Source organism: Phascolarctos cinereus, unplaced genomic scaffold, assembly GCF_003287225.1.
Source record: "Phascolarctos cinereus isolate Bilbo 61053 unplaced genomic scaffold, phaCin_HiC Scaffold_4;HRSCAF=312, whole genome shotgun sequence".
In the NCBI taxonomy this organism is placed as follows: Eukaryota; Metazoa; Chordata; class Mammalia; order Diprotodontia; family Phascolarctidae; genus Phascolarctos; species Phascolarctos cinereus.
The window spans coordinates 359195265-359214576 of NW_027555847.1; the positions used below are offsets into that span (position 1 = coordinate 359195265).

At 37.0% G+C, this 19312-nt stretch overlaps 1 protein-coding gene across 1 annotated transcript in view; it reads left to right on the forward strand.

Moving 5' to 3' along the window:
• NPR3 (natriuretic peptide receptor 3) overlaps positions 1-19312 on the forward strand; it is a 78703-nt gene that overhangs the window by 48983 nt on the left and 10408 nt on the right. Inside the window, 2 exon segments of the mRNA XM_020995348.2 lie at positions 4771-4906; positions 17852-17946. Of these exon segments, the coding sequence (XP_020851007.1) occupies positions 4771-4906; positions 17852-17946 (231 nt within the window).

The window sequence follows — 19312 nt, forward strand, 5'->3', positions numbered from 1 at the left end:
GGTTAAAGAAACAAGCAAGGATAAGGTTTCTAGAGTACATTGAAACCTCAATCCTATATATCAGGAATATTTTTTTCAAAAAGACTACGGAGAGACTACACATGGTAAGCACTATATACCATCAAAAATGAAATTGATTATATCTTTTAAAATAATAAATGCAATCAGTATATGTGAGTAATGTTTGAATAGATGTCTGTACATGTAGCCTATCTACTTGCTAAAGCAAAGAGAAAACAAATTAGAGGAAAGAATTAAAATGAAATGTGATATAAATAAACTAAAATAGCATGTACCTGACCTAGTTAAAGGAACTGCTGATGTAAAAACAAAAGCAAAAATGGGAAATGGATAAAGGAACAGGCATCTATCACTATTACATACAGAAATAATTGACATAAAACAATCACCATGAGCAAGCTAAAAAAGCCTAGAAACTTTCTTATCCAGAAAACATTTTAATTTCTATGCCAAATTGAGAGCTATGTCAGCAAAAGGCAACAAACAGTTTAAAATATAAATGGTGTTAGGTCTTACAAAGAAGGAAGGTAAAAGATTGCAAATAATATTACTTCATGAGGTACTTCTGACACACTGGTTGTGTAATCCTGGGCAAATCACTCAACCTTTTAGTACTCTAGACATCTCTGTAAGGCTTTAGATGGCAGAGAAGGTACCAATCAGCATAAATCAAGGGAGTTTCTTCCCAGGGGAGGTAAAAACAATTTTTACAAAAAAAGCTTGGTAAGTGACCCAATCAAATCAGAACATCCAAAGGGGATTTAAGGGTGAAATTGAAAAGAGTATAACAAAAAGAAGAAAAAATGGAAAAGATCTGTCACAATTGTTATGGCAAACTCTTTTAAAGGACAGTGTAGCTGCTATGTTTAGATTCTACCATGTGAGGCAGCATGGAAGGTGTATGGAAGGAGTGTAGAGATTGGAGTCAGATGACCTAAATTCAAAGTCTACTTCTGACACTCACTACCTTTGTGACCTTGGGCAAGTCACTTAAACTTTGAGTGCCTCAGTTTCCTCATCTGTAATAAATCAACCAACAAGCATTTATTAAGTGTGGACTATGTTCCAGGCCCTATGTTAGGCCCTGGAATGCAAATACTATGAAAGAGAAAAAAAAAACCCAAAACACTTACAAGCAACATACCTTCTAATAGGAGAATACATATGTAAGTCTATGTAAAAGAAAAATAAAGAGAATAAATGTAAGTAAATGCAAAGTAGCTTGAGAGAGAGGACATCAGTGGTTGCCAAGATCAGGAAAGTCTTGATGTTGGAGGCAGAGCTTAAGTTTCATCTCGAAAGAAGTGAGAGATTCTATGGGGCATAGAGGAGGGGAAAGTATATTCTAGACATTGAAGAGGGGCCAGAGCAAAGGCGAAGAGATGGGAGATGGGGCCTTGTGTGTGGGGATCAGAGGAAAGACCAGTTTGTCTGGATTGCGAAGTACGAAAGAAAGAGTAATATTAGGTAACCATGGAAAGATTCAGCTGGGCAAGGCTGAAGAGGGTTTTAAATGCTAACGAGAGTTTATAGTTGATCTAGAAGCAATCAAGGAACCACTAGAGTTGACTGCATAGAGGACTGACATAATCAGATCTGTGCTCAAGGACAATCACTTTGGCAGCAATATTGAGAATGAACCTGGAGTGTGGAGAAACATGAGGTGATTAAAAGGTCATTGTGATAACTAGGCTAGAGGTTAGGAAGGGATTTGTAAAATGAAGGCATTGGACTAGATGGTTTCTAAAGTGACTTCCAACTCTCAGTGTATCTCAGGCTATTTGTTCCTTCCTTGTTATCCCTACTGATTCCCTTCCTTTCCCAATCCCCCAGATCCACAAACATCCTGGGGCAGAAAGTGAAGGCTGCATTTCAGCCTCAGCCTCTGTTTCTGCAGAGCTGGGGTGATCCAAGGTTGCATCTTCAGGGTAGAAGAACAGATTGTCACATCGACCATCATGCTGCTATAACAGGGGAGGACTCACTCTCTCCTAATCATTTCTGTCCTTCACAAATGCCTCTCATTCTTCATGCTGTGGGAGTTTGAGAGGTGGACTTTTTTCTGAGGATTCTTTGCAAACCTTTTATAGAAGCTAGGAAATTTGTATCCTCACCAAAAGTTGGCAACTAAGGATTTACAGTAAGAAGACAGCCACCATATTATTTGTTTAAGAACATGTGAATACTACAAAGTAAGAGCCAGGCAGGATCTGACATTGCTTTTAATTTAGGTAGCTTTCTTCTAATAAACACTAAATAATTTACAAGTGTTCTCCTCTAGATGTGAGCATCCCAGGGAGTTAGTGACAAGGATCATTTACTCCCACTTTAGAGAACAGCTGAGAGGCATCATTCTTTGCTTATATGAGGAAAGTTGCTAACATGCATTAAGGAATTCCCCTGACTGTAAAATTGTTTTATGAGACGGAGAGACAGAGACAGAGAGAGACAGAGATTACCATTTGGCCCTCAACATGATCTATTTCATAAGTTACTACACCTCATTCACTGCTCAATAAATTACTGCCCTATCCTGCATTGTGTGGTGTAGCTGATGAATGTTATTAGTAAAGAAGCCAAGTGATGAAAATCCCATTCTTTCCAGTACTATAGTAAGGATATTGACCAAGTTGTTCCTTATAACTAGCAAGGGTCAACACAGGAGAAATAGGATAAAACTATGGCTAACCCATATTAGCTATGGCCTAACTTTGAAATGTTGAAGCATAATCCCATTTCTACCATGAAATTTCCTCAGTTTGAATGTAAGAGAGATAATGAATCCCATTTCATTCCAATGATGAACAATTAATTACATAGTGCAAATATTTATCATTCCTGAGTTTGACTGTCACCATTGGCTATTTCTCTGTTCAGTTATATAATCTCTGTGCATTTTTATGATTATTCTGTTTGTCTTTTACATCACTATTGTATGGCTTAGATGGTAAATTCTTCTAACATTTGCATTATATCTCTTTAACTTTATTTGGACAGCATTCAGCATCAGCCAGGTCAATTTAGGTGCTTAGGGGAAGACTTATTTATAATAGCTGAGGAAATATTTTCCAGGACTGAGAGGCATGAAGTTGGTGAACAGGTTACCCAGAGGGTGTCTTTCTGAGGCCAATGAAAATAATACAATACATATTCATACTAATGGCTTAGGTGCAGTCTCACTTAGAAATTATTTCTAATTTCCTTATGGTCCCATGATCCTCCAGCAAAGAGAGCTTAGGACAACTTGATGTTAAAGTGGTTTTTTTCCCATTTTTCTTTTTGTACTTCCAATTACTTTTTTCTTCTTTAAACTTCAAATTTCCAGTATCTATAATGTGTGTCTTCCATTAAAAAGCATACGTAAGTGTGAGGATTTGCTACTTGTGAAAGAGTCTCAACACTAGGGTTTTGCTTCTGGCTTGAGGCCTATGAGGTAGGTGTTATGGTAGACTTCTGGTAGCAAGCAGTGCTGCTAATGGGGTCTCCACCCACAGTTGGCCTGGTGACCTGTGCTAATTGTGTCCCTAGAGGGAAGGAGAAAACTAGACGTTTTGTAGAGAAAATGTCAGATTTACTTGCGAATTAAGGTAGGATCTGAATACGGCACTAGAATTGAGAATCCACGTAGCCTGTTTTCCTTCAGCAGTAAACCCTTCACCCTATTTATTTTCTATTCTTTATATATTTTTATAGAAGCATGCTGTTTTTCTTAATAGGAACCAAATACCTTGAGACTGGGTGGTATTTCACTTTTGTCTTTTTATCCCCACATGGCAGAGGGCCAGATACATAGGAGATCCTTGTTGATCAATTGATTAATTGTATATATGGCATAGGAAGTTCCAAAATGGCAGAGAGCAAGAATGGAGATACCAAAAAAAGAGAGGGGCCTCCACCTAGGGGACTTCTTAAAAACTGGAATTGTTAGAGTATGTGAATCCCCTTCTCAGATGTTAGCATGAAGACTCATGATGTAACTCAACTGCATTTGTTAAAATTTAGCTGTCGTTATTAATTTTTTCATATAATCTGTAATACACTTATTGTTTTTCACTGGAAATTTCATGATTCCTTGGAAAATCTGCACAGTAAGTTCACAAAAGATAATTTTACACCAGTCAGTGTTGCCCCTTTGCCCCTCTTTTCCCTTAGTGTAGTAGTCTCAATGTGATTTGAGACAGCAACTTGAGCTTAACATCTAGTGTTGGAAACTTGGAGATTTACTCTCATCCCTCCCAGAGAGCCACTCAATAGCTGTCCAAGTGATAGAAGCCAAATATAATTTGATGACTAAGCATAGGTACCATCGTACTGTGCAGGAGGGGAAGGGTTCTCAGGAACTTTAAAGCAGGAATGATATACCTTAGGGGAAGCTAAGTGGTGCCATGGATAGAGTGCTGGGTCTGGAGTCAGGAAGACTCATCTTCCTGAGCTCAAATCCAGCCTCAGAAACGTACTTGCTGTGTGACCCTGGACAAGTCATTTAATCCTGTTTGCCTCAGTTTCATCATCTCTAAAATGAGCTAGAGAAGGAAATGGCAAACCACTCCAGTATCATTGACAAGAAAATCCCAAATGGGGTCATGAAGAGTCAGACACAATTGAAAACGACTGAACAACAAAAATATATGATATGCCTTTGTTTCTCTAGATATAAAATGGGGGCAATGATAAAGATCATTGTTAATATTCATGAAGAGGAATGATTTAGCACTTGGTCTCAGCTAACTGATATTATTACCCTTTCAGGTTAACATGTTTGTGGAAGGATTCCATGACGCCATTCTTCTCTATGGTCTGGCTTTACATGAAGTGCTGAGGGCTGGCTATAGCAAGAAGGATGGAGGAAAAATCATTCAGCAGACTAGGAACAGAACATTTGAAGGTATGAATTCATTGTAGCATTCAGAAAGGAGATGTAAAATTTGAGATCTAATCCCCGCTCTATTATTAAATCTGTTACTTCTGGCAAGTCATCTGACCTCTTTTGTTCCATTTTTCTTATCTTAAAACAGGAATAATTATAAACTTATAGCCTACTTCACTTTTATTTTATTTTATTTTTTTGGGCTAGGTAATGGGTTAAGTGACTTGCCTAGGGTCACATGACTAGTAAGTGTTGTGTGTCTGAGGCCGGATTTGAACTCAGGTCCTCCTGAACCCAGGGCCAGTGCTCTATCTACTGCGCCACCTAGCTGCCCTCTACTTCGCTTATAGCTACTTCAGACCTATTGAAAAAACCAGTTGAGTTATTTGAACAAGTGGTACACAATTAAAGATGTCACGATTTTTAATATTGTTTACTAGGCTGGAAGGCTGTCCTTTTGGGAAAATGTTTGTAGCTCCAAGTTTCATTCATATTGAGACAGAATTATCAACACACGGACTCTGACTTAAGTAAAGATCCCTCAAGGCTACTAGTCAAGGATCTCCTCTAATCTCCAATGTCACCATGAAGCAGTCTGCTTTTTATTTCTCTTGGTATTCCATTTTTGTGTCTGGAAAAAGGAGGCAAATATTACTTCCTGTCTGAGAGGTGATTATTTTAATGTAGATCAGGTCAGTGTATTCTGCCAGTCTGCCTGGGGTTCCCAAGTGCTTTAGAAAGTCATGCTTTTTTTTTGTTTTTGGCTCTAACCAGAATGAGGAGAGCTGCCCTAGAGTACAGCATGCAGTCTAGGGTTGCAATGGAGGGCACACAACAAGAGATATCATTTAATATTGCTTCTTACAAATGCATGCAAGTTTTATACCAAAACTCCCACTTGTCATGGTGCAGAGCTATTTACTTTGTGGCATTAACTCACATGTGTTGCAGCAAAAGCTCAAAACTTCCCCTGAATAGTTAAGTAACATATAGTCCAGTGGAGAGAGCACAAGATCTGAGTTTAAATCCTGACTTTACTATTTATTACTCACATGATCTCGGTCAAGTTAGCTCATCTCTTTAGACCTAGTTTATTCATTTGAAAAATGAAAGAGTAATACTAGATGATAACTTGTTTTAAATCCTGGGATCCTGTGTAACTTTCATTCTTTTCCAAGATTGTAAAAATACCTTGCCTTAGTCTGCTTCTCTAGTTCTATACTTACTGATTATATAAAATGTATAAAATAATCTAGACAGATTTTAAAAAACATATTCCTTAGGTAATGCTCTTCTCCAGACTCACTGGAGTTGTTAGTCAACATAAATGCATCTCAGTTCTGTTCTTTGTCTTTGAAAATCTTGTACACAGTCCACCTTTTTGATGCACATGGTATTGAGTTTTGAGGATAACTTAGAAGATGAGAGGCAGAGTAGTTTAGAGAACTTAGAATTAGGAAAATTCTGGGTTTGAATCTTAGCACTGACCCTTCCTAATTGTTGGACCTTGGGCAAATCACCAATCCTCTATGAGTCTCAGTTTTCTGATTTGTAAAATGAGGAGGACATAATACTTGCACTACCTATCTCATATCAATTATAAGGAAAGTGCTTTGTGAAACTATGCTATGGACATAAGAGTTATTACTACCCATTGAGTAATTTCCATTTACTTTTTATGTTTAAACTTAGAGTTATTGAAAATAATCTCTAGATAAATTTTGCTTAAATTTTTTCTATATTGACTTCTCTGAGTTTTAAAAATTAATTGATTAGTTTGATACTTAATATTTTTATCTCAACATCTATGCTACATATACAATTGGATTCTAAAGTCTGATGTCTAATTTGTCGATGGTTTTTAAAAATCTGTTAAATTTAAGCTATGTTATTTCTTATTTTAATATACCTATGTTTACCACGAAATCCAATGAAATGCTTAAGGGAATGTAAGTATTTCCTTTTAATAACAGAAAGGAATTAATTTAGAAATTTAGAAATTGAAACAAAATAGTTTCTTTTGTGTTGATTTTTCAGTATGCCCTGAGTATAGTAAATCATAAAGCAGACATTTGCTTTTTCCATTCATGTTCTCAGTTAGAAATATGTTTTTGGACAAGTAATTAAGATCAGATCTTAAAAAACAAGCTACAAATAAATCTGCATATAAAAATAGATTTTATTAATATCTTTTGTTTACCTACATTTCTCCATGTATTGTTCTCTTTTTTCCCAGAGAACCATCCTTATAACAACAAGAAATACAACAACAAAAATTAATGAAAAAAGAAGGGGAAAAATCAGTAAAACCAACCAACCCACTGAAAAAATCTGATGCTATATGCAGTATCCCACACTTCTGGACCTCACCTCTGTAAAAGAGTTGAGGGAGGGTTTTTTCCTTATATCTCTTCTTTGGAGCCAAGCTTGGTCTTTATAATTTTGTAATTTCAGTTTTGATTCTTTTTTTGTGCGGTTGTTTTTCCCATTTATATTTTTGTATATTTTTCCCATCTCTGCTTACTCTACTTTGTATCAGTTCATATGTCTGTCTGAGCTTTTCTGTATTTGTCATGTTCATCATTTCTTACAGCACAGTAATATTCAATTAATTCATGTACCATGATTTGTTTAGGCATTCCCAAACTTATAAGTGTCGACTTTGTTTTCTAGTTCTTAGCTAAAACAACAAAAAAATGCTTTCATGAGTATTTTAGTATAAATGGAATCTTTCTTTTGTCATTGACCCTCCTTGGGGTATATGCCTAGAAATGGAATCTCTAGGTCGTCGAATATAGACATTTTAGCCACTTTATTTGCTTTGTTCCAAATTGTATTCCAATGTAATAAATACCAATCCAATGAACTGGTAGGCCTGTCTTCCCATTGTCTTTCCAACATGGACTATTCCCATATTTTGTTATCAGCTTGCTGGGTATAAGATGAACCCTAAGTGCTGTTTTGAGTGAACATTTTTTTAAAACTGGCTGCAAAGTTGTTGCTTCACATAGTTTTTATGAAGAAAGCATCTTGTTAGCAAAGTCAACAGGGTTGATCTTTGGACAACATATAGTTTGTCACTGATCCATACTTGAAGCCTCTCTGGTTTTGTAGAAACTGCCTAGCCCTTGAGAGCCCAGACTCAGCTGTCTACCATGAGGAAGCATCCATATAGGGATTTAGTGAAGAGAATTGTTAGGGGGAAGTAGTGTGGCATAATAGCAAATATGCTAGACTTGGTGTAAAAAGTTGTGAGTTCAGATCCTGGCTTTGACACTTAATTAGCTGTGGGACTGTGAACTTCAATTTTCTCATTTACAAATTTTCTCAGTTTTACTAAATGAGGATAACAATTTTTGTATTAGAACTTATCTTGTGGAATTCTGGTAGGGTAAACACCTTTTAAGCTTTAAAACACTATATAAATCTAAGTTATTCTTATTGGCCCATTATTGTGCTATACTTTTTTATTTCCTTTATGCAAAATATTGCATAAGATATTGTTTAAAACACATTATAGCTCATTGGGCCATTGTTTTTCTTTATCTAGAGAAATAACTGGATTTTTTTATTTTAGGTTTGATGATTACCTGTAACTTTTCTTATTACCCTAATCTCCCCAACCCACACACAAAAATCCTAATCTTTGTACAACAATCAACTAGACCAGTGGTTTGTAGACTAACTATATAAGGGATTGATTGAATTGTCAATTGTCAATTAAGTCGTTCAGTAGTTGTTGTTCAGTTATCGGGTCCAATTCTTTGTGACCCTTACTGGGAGTTTTCTTGGCAAAGATACTGGAGTGGTTTGCCATTTCCTTCTCCTGCTCATTTTACAGATGAGGAACTGAGGCGAACAGGGTGAAGTTGACTTGCCCAGGGTCACACAGCTATTAAGTAAGTGTATGAAGCTAGATTTACACTCATGAAGATGAGTCTTCCTGATTCCAAGCCCAGTGCTCTATTGACTACACCACCGAGCTGCCCCATTCAGAAGTAACCAGTCCACGTTCCATCTTTTTGCCAATGAAACTTCTAGTTGGATTGACTGTAGTTAATTGGATTGTTCTGTATTGGATATTACTGTAGATTCATTGATTTGGTAGATTCAAGTGGAAAATGGATGCCCTGAATGTATAAGCTTTATGTTCTGGGCACAAAATTGTGTGTGAATATATTTAACATTTTGTGTGTCTATGCACACACATATACATAAAATATATTCTTCAACTTCAAAACAGCCATGGTTTTATCGTTATGGGTTTATCTTTCTCTAATGAAGATGTTAGCCCTTTTATCAAGAAGTCAATCGATAAGTATTTATTAAGAGTCTGCTATGTTCAGGGGCAGCTAGGTGGCGCAGTGATAAAGTGCCGGCCCTGGAGTCAGGAGGACCTGAGTTCAAATCCGGTCTCAGACCAGATACTTGACACTTACTAGCTGTGTGACCCTAGGCAAGTCACTTAACCCCAAATGCCTTGCAAAAAAAAATAGTGATTAAGAGTCTACTATGTTCCAAATACTATGCTAGGCAACAGGGATAAAAGTACAAATAATGAAACAATGGGGGATACATTAAGTACCTATAAAATATGTACAGCAGAAATGTAAAGTTAATAAACAAAAATATATACAGAGTTGTTAAATATAGGGTAGTTTGCAAGAGTGAACACTAGAAGTTGGGAGAATCATTGAATTGTCTTTTAGACAAGCAGATTTTATCCAGTGGCCAGTCTTCAGTTGATATGTGTTCTATAGGCCATAGAGTACATATTTCTTATTTAACTAGTGTGGTATATAGGCCATAGAGTACATACTTCTTATCCAGGTGGGCTCTGCTAGACTTTGCACTTTGCTAGCATTTCCTTCTTAAAATCATCCTATAATGAGGAATTGCAGAGTACTTGAAGGGATAATAATATGTATATATGTGCATATATGTATAATATATGAATACCTATATACATACATATGTAGGTATACACACATATGTAGGCACAGCTGGGTGGTGCAGTAGATAGAATGCCAGGCCTGGAGTCAGGAAAACTCATCTTCCTGAGTTCAAATCTGGCCTGGAGGTCAGGAGAAATGGGTTCTAGTGCTGGCTGTGCCATTAAATAATTCTATGACCTTGAGCCAGCCAACTGACTCTTCTGAGCCTTAGTTTCCACATTAATGAATGAGGGGATTGGAGTAAAATCATAGACTCATAGTCAGAAAGGGGCAGCTAGGTGGTGTAGTGTATAGAGCACTGGCCCTGAAGTCAGAAGGACCTGAGTTCAAATCCGGCCTCAGAGCAAACACTTGACACTTACTAGCTGTGTGGCCCTAGGCAGGTCACTTAACCCCAATTGCCTAAAAAAAAAAATTTAAAAAAAAAGAAAGGAACTCAAAGTCCACACCTGAAAATGAATTGCCTCTAAAGGATCCTTGACAAGGATCCCTTTAGTCCACACGAGAATTTCTTCTTAAGTCTTCACAGTTTCATTCTTGAGAATTTTCCAGTTCTCTTGGACCAACTTCTGCAAAAGTCTTCAAGTATCTGAAGAAAGGTCATGTGGAAGAGGGATTGAACTCGTTCTGCTGGGCCACAGGGGATAGAACTGCCAACAGCTGAGCAGCTAATGTGCCTTACTGATAATGTTATCCTTCAGAAGGTGCAAGAAGTAATAAGAGAAAGGATGTGACCGCTCTTAGATACTTGAAGACAACTATCATCCCTGCCACCCTTCATGTCTTCTCCTTTTCAAGCTCAATGTCCCTTGGTGGTAACTAATCCTCATATGTCATAGTTTCCAGGCCTCTCACTATTCTGGTCACCCTTCTTGGATATGCTCCAGTTTGTTGATGTCCTTCCTAAAATGTGATGCTTAAAATTGAACATAGTACTCCAGATGTGTTCTGAACAGGGCACAGCAAAGCATAATCCTAGTCATTCTGAACATTTTGGCTCTCTTAAATCAGGCTAAGGTCACAGTAGTTCTTTTGGACACCATTTCACAGTTTTGACCCATACTGAGTTTAAAGTCTTTGAGAAGCCCCAGAAGTTTTCCCCCCACATATATTATTATTTAGCCATAAATTTACTATTCTGAATTTGTGATTTTTCTAACCCAAGTGAAAAGCTTTTAATTTGCTTGTCATTAATTTTACTGTGTCTTTTATTCTTTTGCTCTAGCCTGGGGTCAAGATCTTTGTGGATCCTGATTTTTGTTCTGAAACATTATTTGTTCCTCCCGGATTCATGTCATCTGTACATTTGATAACTATTCTATCTGTGCCTTTATAACATATTATTTATAAAACAGTTAAACAGAACAGGGGCCTATGGTGCCTGGAGACATCTCTACAGATTTATATTGATCAAACTTGGCTCTCTTTGGGTTCTAAATCAACCTAACTATAGTATCATGCAACTCATATAATTCTGTCTGTCTACAAGGACATAGAGATTTTGCCAGATGCCTTGCTAAAATACAGGTACCCTATGTGGATGGAATTTCCATCATCTACCTCATAGAAGAGAATACAGGGTCACCTATATACCACAATTAAGCATCACTATTAGATTTCAGTGGAGGGTGTTGTTGTTATGGAGGGGCAGTGTGACATAGTAGAAAGTGCTATATTAGGTATAAAAAGACCTGACAGGCCAAAAATTAAAAAAAGGAAATTGTTCTGGGTGGGATGACTTTTTCACAATGAACCCTTGCTGACTTATAGTGATTATCAGGTTCCCTTTCTGAGTATTCATAAATCATCACTTTAAATAATACGCTCTAGCATTTTACGAGGAATCAAAATAAAGCTTATCAGCCTATGGATTAAAGAATCATCTTCATCTTTTCAAAATTTAGTATAACATTCAATTGACTTTAATACAGTAGCCTTTATCACACACTGACTGTGTGACCCTGAGCAAATCCCTTAAACTCATTGTCCTCAGAGTAACTCTTTTAAGTCTCTGTGTTATAGTATAGTTGCCAAACTGATTTGCATTGGTAGAGGGAGTTTTCTTAATGAGCATTCATTTCCTCAGACTTGGGAACTAGATTTATAGGTCTAGATGGTACTCTATGCCCCCACATAACCCCTACCCCCACCCCAAAGTGCCACAGCTCATCTAGTCTCCAAGGGTGTTCAAAAACACCATCTTGAGTCATATCCAAATATTCCTTTTGTCCTCTGGGTTATTTTTCTTCCAGGTCTTGTGACTTGAATTTATCCTAGCATTAGGTGCACTCTTATCATCTCTTTTCTTATTTTATATGCCTTTTTACTTATTTTTTTGGTTCTAGAAATCTTAAGATCGTTTTCTTTTTTAGAGAAATCGGGAATAAAATAGGAGTTTATTCTGCCTCTTCCCATCTCCTTTTATTAATCCATCAAATCCACAAATATTTAAATGCCTGCAATGTGCTGATCACTGTGATAGGCATCGTGGAGACAAAGACTATACTTGGAAAAACAATCGCTATTGGAAAAGAGCTTACAGTCTAATTGAGGAGACAATAACTACTTATATAGGCAGGTATTGAATGAATATGAGAATAAATAGAAAGTAGTTCAAGTAAACAAGGTGGTTTAATAAGGGGGGGCACTAGCATTTGGGGAGAAAGGCTTTACATAGGAGGGAGGGCTTGAGCTGCAACGAGAAGGAGTCTCTGAGGCAGAGGTGAGGAGGAGGCACATTCCGGACATGGAGGATGGCTGGTGTAAAGGCATGTATATGGACAATGGTGTGTTGTGTGTGATGAACCAGAGAGAAGGCCAATTTGGATTGATCACAGAAGGAGAGGAATGTGTAATGAGGCTGGAAAGATAGATTGGGCCAAGTTGGGTAGAGATTTGAAAGTCAAGCAGAAGAATTTATATTTCATCTTAAGAGACAATAGGAAGTCATTGCAGTTTATTGAATAGGGGAGTGATATGATCAGATTTATGCTTACAGAAAATTACTTTGACCCATGTGTAGGATGAAATCAAGTGGTGAGAAAGTGGAAGAAGGGAGCTCAATGTGGAGGCTATTGCAATAGTCTAAGCTAGAAATGATGAGGGGGTAGGCTAAAGTGGCAGCTAGGTGAGCAGAGAGAAGGTATTGCATATGAGAGAATTTTGGAAGAGAGGGTGGTTTTGAGGAAAAGGAAATGAGTTCTGTTTAGGACTTGTATTTAAGATGTCTCTGATACATTTGAAATGTCCAATAGGCAATTGCTAATGTGGATTTAAAACTCTGTGGAGAATTGGGGGTTATATATATGGATATGTGACTCATTGGTATAAAGATGATAATTAAACAGTTTGCATCTTTGTACCCACAGTTAGGTGGCAGAGTGGATAGAAGGCCAAGCCTGAAATCAGGAAGACCTGAATTCAAATCTAACATCATCCTGGGCAAGTCACTTAACCCTGTTTGCCTCAGTTTCCTCATTGTAAAATGAGCTGGAGAAGGGAATGGTGAACCACTCCAGTTTCTTTGCCAAGAAAACCCTAAATGGGGTCATGTAGAGTCAGACATGACTGAACAATAACATCTTTGTGTCAATCTCATTCCCTTCTTTCATTTTCTTTAGTTTGATCTGAGTTTTTAGCATTTTTGACATTCTTTCAGATATATGCTACTCTTAGTTATTCATCCTCAATTACCTGACTTCCCATCTCTCTGCTTTTAAAAATTTTTGTTAGTACATGAGTTCCTTGAGACTTAGCTCTCTTTAGACAATCTCTTCTCCTTGAAAGAATGTCAAGAATGATAAAACCCAGATCAAACTGATACTTGACAAGAATGCTAAGGACATGACAAAAAGTGATTTTTAAAGCTATGTGGGTAGCAATAGGAAAACTCATTGCTTTCCTCCCCAAAACAATCCTTATTTCAAACTTCATTTCTCCAGGGTTAAACATTGAATGTTATTTTTGATTCCTGACTTTCCATGAATCCATATATCCAATGAGATGCCAAATCTTGCTATTTTTATTTCCATAACATCTCTCACATACAACTCCTTCTCTCTACTCACATAGTTACAATCTCTTAATTGTCAGATCTAATGGCCTTTAAAAAAAGTCATCCTTCTTGACTTTTCTGAAGCCCTTGACACTGTTGATTATCCTTTTTTCTTTGACACCCTTTTCTCTCTAGGTTTCTATGACATTCTTCTATCCTAGTTCTCCTCCTGACCATTCCTCTGTCTCCTTTGCTGAATATTTGCTCAAGTTGTGCTGGCTAAAGGTGGATGTCTCCCAGGACTCTATCCAAGGCCACCTTCTCTTTTTCCTCTATACTGTTTCATTTGGTGATCTCATTAGCTCCCATAGATTTAATTATAATCTCTATGCTAATGATTCTAAAATCTGCTTATTCATCTCTAACCTTTCTGCTGATGAGTCTTCTCCATCAGATTACCCCTTCTATTTTTCCCATTCTCTACTTATCTTCAGTCTCTGCTAGTTTATTCACTGCTTCTCTAGTGGATACAAATTACCCAAGACTCTCATTCTCAAAAAAATCTTCTCTTGGTCCATTCATTTCCACTATCATTCTGTATCTCTCCTCCCTTTCATGATAAACTCCAGTGGTTCCTTATCACTTCTAGCATTAAATATAAAATGCTCAGTTTGGTATTCAAAACTCTTCACAACCTGATCCCCTTCTGCCTTTTCAGTCTTCTTGCACCTTATTCCCAATCACATGCTCTACGATCTGGTGATACTGGCCTCCATGCTGGTCTTCACACAAGACACTCCCCCTCCAGAATCCTGGTATTTTTTCTAGCTGTCTCTGTGCCAGGAATACTCTCCCTCCTCAACTCCACAGCTTGGCTTCCTTCAAGATCCAGTTAAAAATTCTCATCTTCTAAGAGAAGCCTTTCCTGGTCCCCCTTAATGTTAATCCATTATTTCTATTAATTAATTAATTGTTAGTTAATTATCTCCAACTCATATTGCATGTATCTGTTTCATTTTGTTTCCCCCTTTACACACTGTGAGCACCTTGAGAGTTTGTCATTGTTGTTGTTCAGTCATGTCTGACTCTTCATGATCCCATTTGAGTTTTCTTGGCAAAGATACTGGAGTGATTATTTCTTTCTCTGGCTCATTTTGCAGATGAAAAAACTGAGGTGAACAGAATTAAGTGACTTGTCCAGGGTCACATGGCTAGTAAGTTTCTAAGGCCAGATTTGAACTCAGGAAGATGAGTCTTTCTGACTCTGATCCTGGAGCTCTATCCAATATGCCACCTAGCTGCCTGCCCTTCTTGAGAGTAAATATCATCTCTTGCATTTTTTGTATTTCCAGACCTTAGCACAGTGCCTGGTACATAGTAGACACTTAATAAATGCTTATTGACTAACTGGCTGACATTGCCTCATAGACACATTTACCAATGATATATGTATATATACACATGTATATGCATATACCTGTACATATTCACACGTGTAGAAAATACTAATAATATGCTATATATGATGATATATAGCTATAATATATGTATTATAGCTATAATAGTTATAATACGCTATATATCATGTATGTGTTTATATATAAATATATAATAAGTTATATATTAATAACAATATAGAATGATATACTATATGATTATATTATATATAATAAATAGATAATATATTAAATTTGTTTATTTATTTATTACTCTGAAGAACTAGCTTAAGTTGACATATCTTCTGTGGGACACTTCCCATTCTTAGCAATTACTTACTACTTTGTGTGGTTGTATTTCAGTCTCCTCACAATTTTTTTTTTTTAAAGAGCAAGAGCTGTGAGATGTTACACAGTACTACCAATGAGGTCTTTGAGGAAAAGGCAGTCTGCCATGATTATTGGAATACCACAGTCCAGAGTCAGGGCATAAACTCAAGTGTCCCCTTGGGCTACCACTCATACCAGTTTTCTTGTCCAAGCGACATTAGCAGAATGAGATAAAGTAGTGATCACCATTTCTATAATTCAGACTGGAGTAAAATTATACATCTTTAAATGTGTCAAAGAGGCCAAAGTCAGTTTTTGTCTTGAGTCTATTGGCCACTATGCTTTGCTGACATTTTTGAGTCTCCTTTTTTATGTCACCCTGGGACATTTATGAAGGCACATGAGGAACTCCAGGGAGGCTGTATGAAAAGAAACTCTGGATTCTCTAAGTGACCATTATGTCATCAAGGGGGGTAGAAAACCCAAGAGATTATTGAGCAAATTTGGATTCTATAGCAATGACTATGACTGGTTTCTTAAAGCTTTTGATAAAGGGGGGGGGGAAGAAAGTTGAATTTCATCATTATGTGAAAAGTCAGAGTGAGGAACACCTAGAAATGCAGCTCAGTTCTTGAGAGAGAGTTCACCTCAGGCAAATCAAAGTGAAGGGAAATGCTACTTATGCTGTGATCTTGATAGATCTCACCTTTTGTACAATAAACTCAGGTGAATTTACTAATCTGCAACCCTGTGAGTTTTCACCTAGTGGTTTCACTTTGTTTCTTAGCAGATCATTTAGAACTGTAATGTGGTCTGGGGCTAACTGCTGCATCTGAGCTTTGTTTGACATTTTGAATGGAAAAAAACAGTTACAGTTGAGGATGGAGAATACATTTTTGAGTGCTAAGATAATTATCATTTGAAAATTATACAGACTCCCAAGGGCATGAAATTCAGGGGACCCATAAACCTTCAGTGGTTACCTATTTATTACGAAATAAATTACAAACTTCGTAGCTTGACTTCAGAGGCTCTCAACAGCATGGCACCATTCTACATTTCCAAATCTTATCTCCCACTTTCCCCCTTTATATACTCTTTTTTCAACCAAACTGCACTCCTTATTGTCCATTGTTTATAGCCTGCACTTACTTGCTTCCAAGTGGAAGTCTTACCCATCCTTTGAGACTCAGTTCAGATGTCCTTTCTTTTGTGAAACTATCTTCCCAACTCTAGCAGGAAAAGTGTTTGTTTTTTGTTTTTTGGTTTTTTTTTAAGAAAAAAGTGATAGAAAACATGATTTCTCTCTCTTTTGAACCCTTACCTTAACATTTGTACATTTCTTATGCATTTATCACTTTCTAACTTGTTTTATAGTTACTTGCATACTTATACTATCTCCACATGAGAGTCAGTGAAGTGTGGTTGCTACAGAGCTGGCCTTGAAGCCAAGTTGCTTAATTTTTCAGGGACTCTAGGCATCTGAGATTACAAGATGAAGATAAAGTCCCAATCTGAACTGGTGGAAGGAATTTGTTCACTTGGGAATTCCCTATACCAATGAAATCATAGACCCACTACTATCCTCTGCACAACATTATCATAACTTCTTTGAAAACAAAGAGCTTAATTTTAATCATCTTGGCATTCTGTACAAGGCCCTATACACATCATGTACTTAATAAATATTTTTAAATGAATAACTGAATATCAAAAGTTATATATCATAAAACTTTATCAAACAATAAGGTGCAATTCACATTGGTTCATTTAGTAAAGAGTGATGTAGTGTATCAGGGACCCAGAAATATTTACCTTTTCTTTGTACTAACACTGGCCTCAAAGAATCAGAGATAATTTTTAATACTTTCCCTGATCATCCTCAACACAAGGTCTGTGAACGTAGATCAACTTTTCACTCAACAGTTTTAATATAGGATTCTCAGTTGGCACTCTTCATTTATGGAGTAATTCTTCTCCCTTCCTCCCCCTCCAATATATTTCCAAATTAAGGTCACATTTCTTTTTCTTTTTAAATTAAAAAATGTTAAGAATTCAGGAATGTAGACACAGATGAAATTAAAATTTCTTTACAAATGCCAACAAAAACACCTAGGAGACTGATGAGATTTTCTCTGGTATTAGTTTGTTATATTATTTTTAAAATCTGTCAATTCATTTTCATGTTTTCTTTGGGAGGGAAGTATTTTAAGTAACTGACTTCTAGCTCTTGGTATGCCATCTCCAGGTATTGCAGGACAGGTATCCATTGATGCCAATGGAGACAGATATGGTGATTTCTCTGTGATTGCAATGACTGATACAGAAGCAGGTACCCAAGAGGTAAGCATGTGAGTCTTATTGAGTCTTGCCCAATTTCGAGCATACGAAATCAACTTCTTTCTTGTTTGATGAAACAGCCTTCCCTAAGCGACTGCCAAATACAAGGCCTGATAGCTGGATTACTATTTTATCACACCACAGCTCCAAGATGATCAAGAATCAGGCCTTGGCTCTTATGTGTAAGAAGGTGTGCTAGACAAGAGAAGTATTATGGAACTATGCATTTTTTTTCTTGTTAAACTTTAAGGACTCTCTGAGTAAAAAAATACCTTAATGCACCAAAAGACAAACTGATTAAATAGTGTTAGGATAAACATTACCATTTGAGTTCTTGATATGATTTGATTTCCATAATATGACTTGAAATGGATCTACAGAGGGCTAGACACTTGCTTGGAGAAATAGAGGTTGTGGGTTTCCTAAGTATGTTCCCATTTGATAGAGAAATGAATAAATTGTGAGAATAAGGAGTTAAAAGATGAGAAGAAATCTGTGTGCCCCTTCTAACCCTTCTCAGGTGAGAAGAAAGTCTAATTCATAAAAATTTTTTGGCGGGGGGAGAGCTCAAATCCAGGGAATATCCCTGAGCTGGGATTTGGGTGAATGAGAAGTGGGTAGTTTCAGTTTAAGGCTGAGATGAAACTTGGATTCAGATAGAAAAGGATTTGATTTCTTCAGGCACCAAAACTGCTTTGAGAGACAGCTCAGGCTGGGCATAGGGGTGCATGTAGGGTAGGGGACTCCAAAGGTCATGACTACAAGAAGAGCCAGCTGACTTGAAGATACCAGGAAAGTTGTCATGGAATCCAGGCAGGGAGCCTTCTATATAAAGATGTTTTTTTGGCAGTACTTGGCTTCAGCATAGCCTCAGGAACCCTTTATTTGGAAATGATCAATCCTCTAGTCCTGATGAGTATGAATTATACCACAAATGCCAGATCTTGAGTTCAAAGTCATCTTTTTAAAAAATAATTAAACCAATCTACAGAATGCCCATCAATTGGGGAATGGCTGAACAAGCCGTGGTGTGTGATAGTGAAGGAATACTATTGTGCTAAAAGAAATGATGAGAGGGATGATTTCAGAGAAAGACGTACATGAACTGATGCAAAGTGAAATGAGCAGAACCAGGAGAACATTGTACACACTAACAGCAATAAGGATAATCAACTATGAAAGACATAGCTACTCTGGCCAAGACAATGATCTAAGATGGTTCCAGGGGACCTATGATGAAAAATGCTGTCCACCTCCTGAGAAAGAACTGATGAACCCTGAATGCAGATTGAAGCATAATGTTTTTTACTTTCTTAATTTTTCTTGCTTTTGTTTGCAACATAGATAATATGGAATATGTTTTGCATGA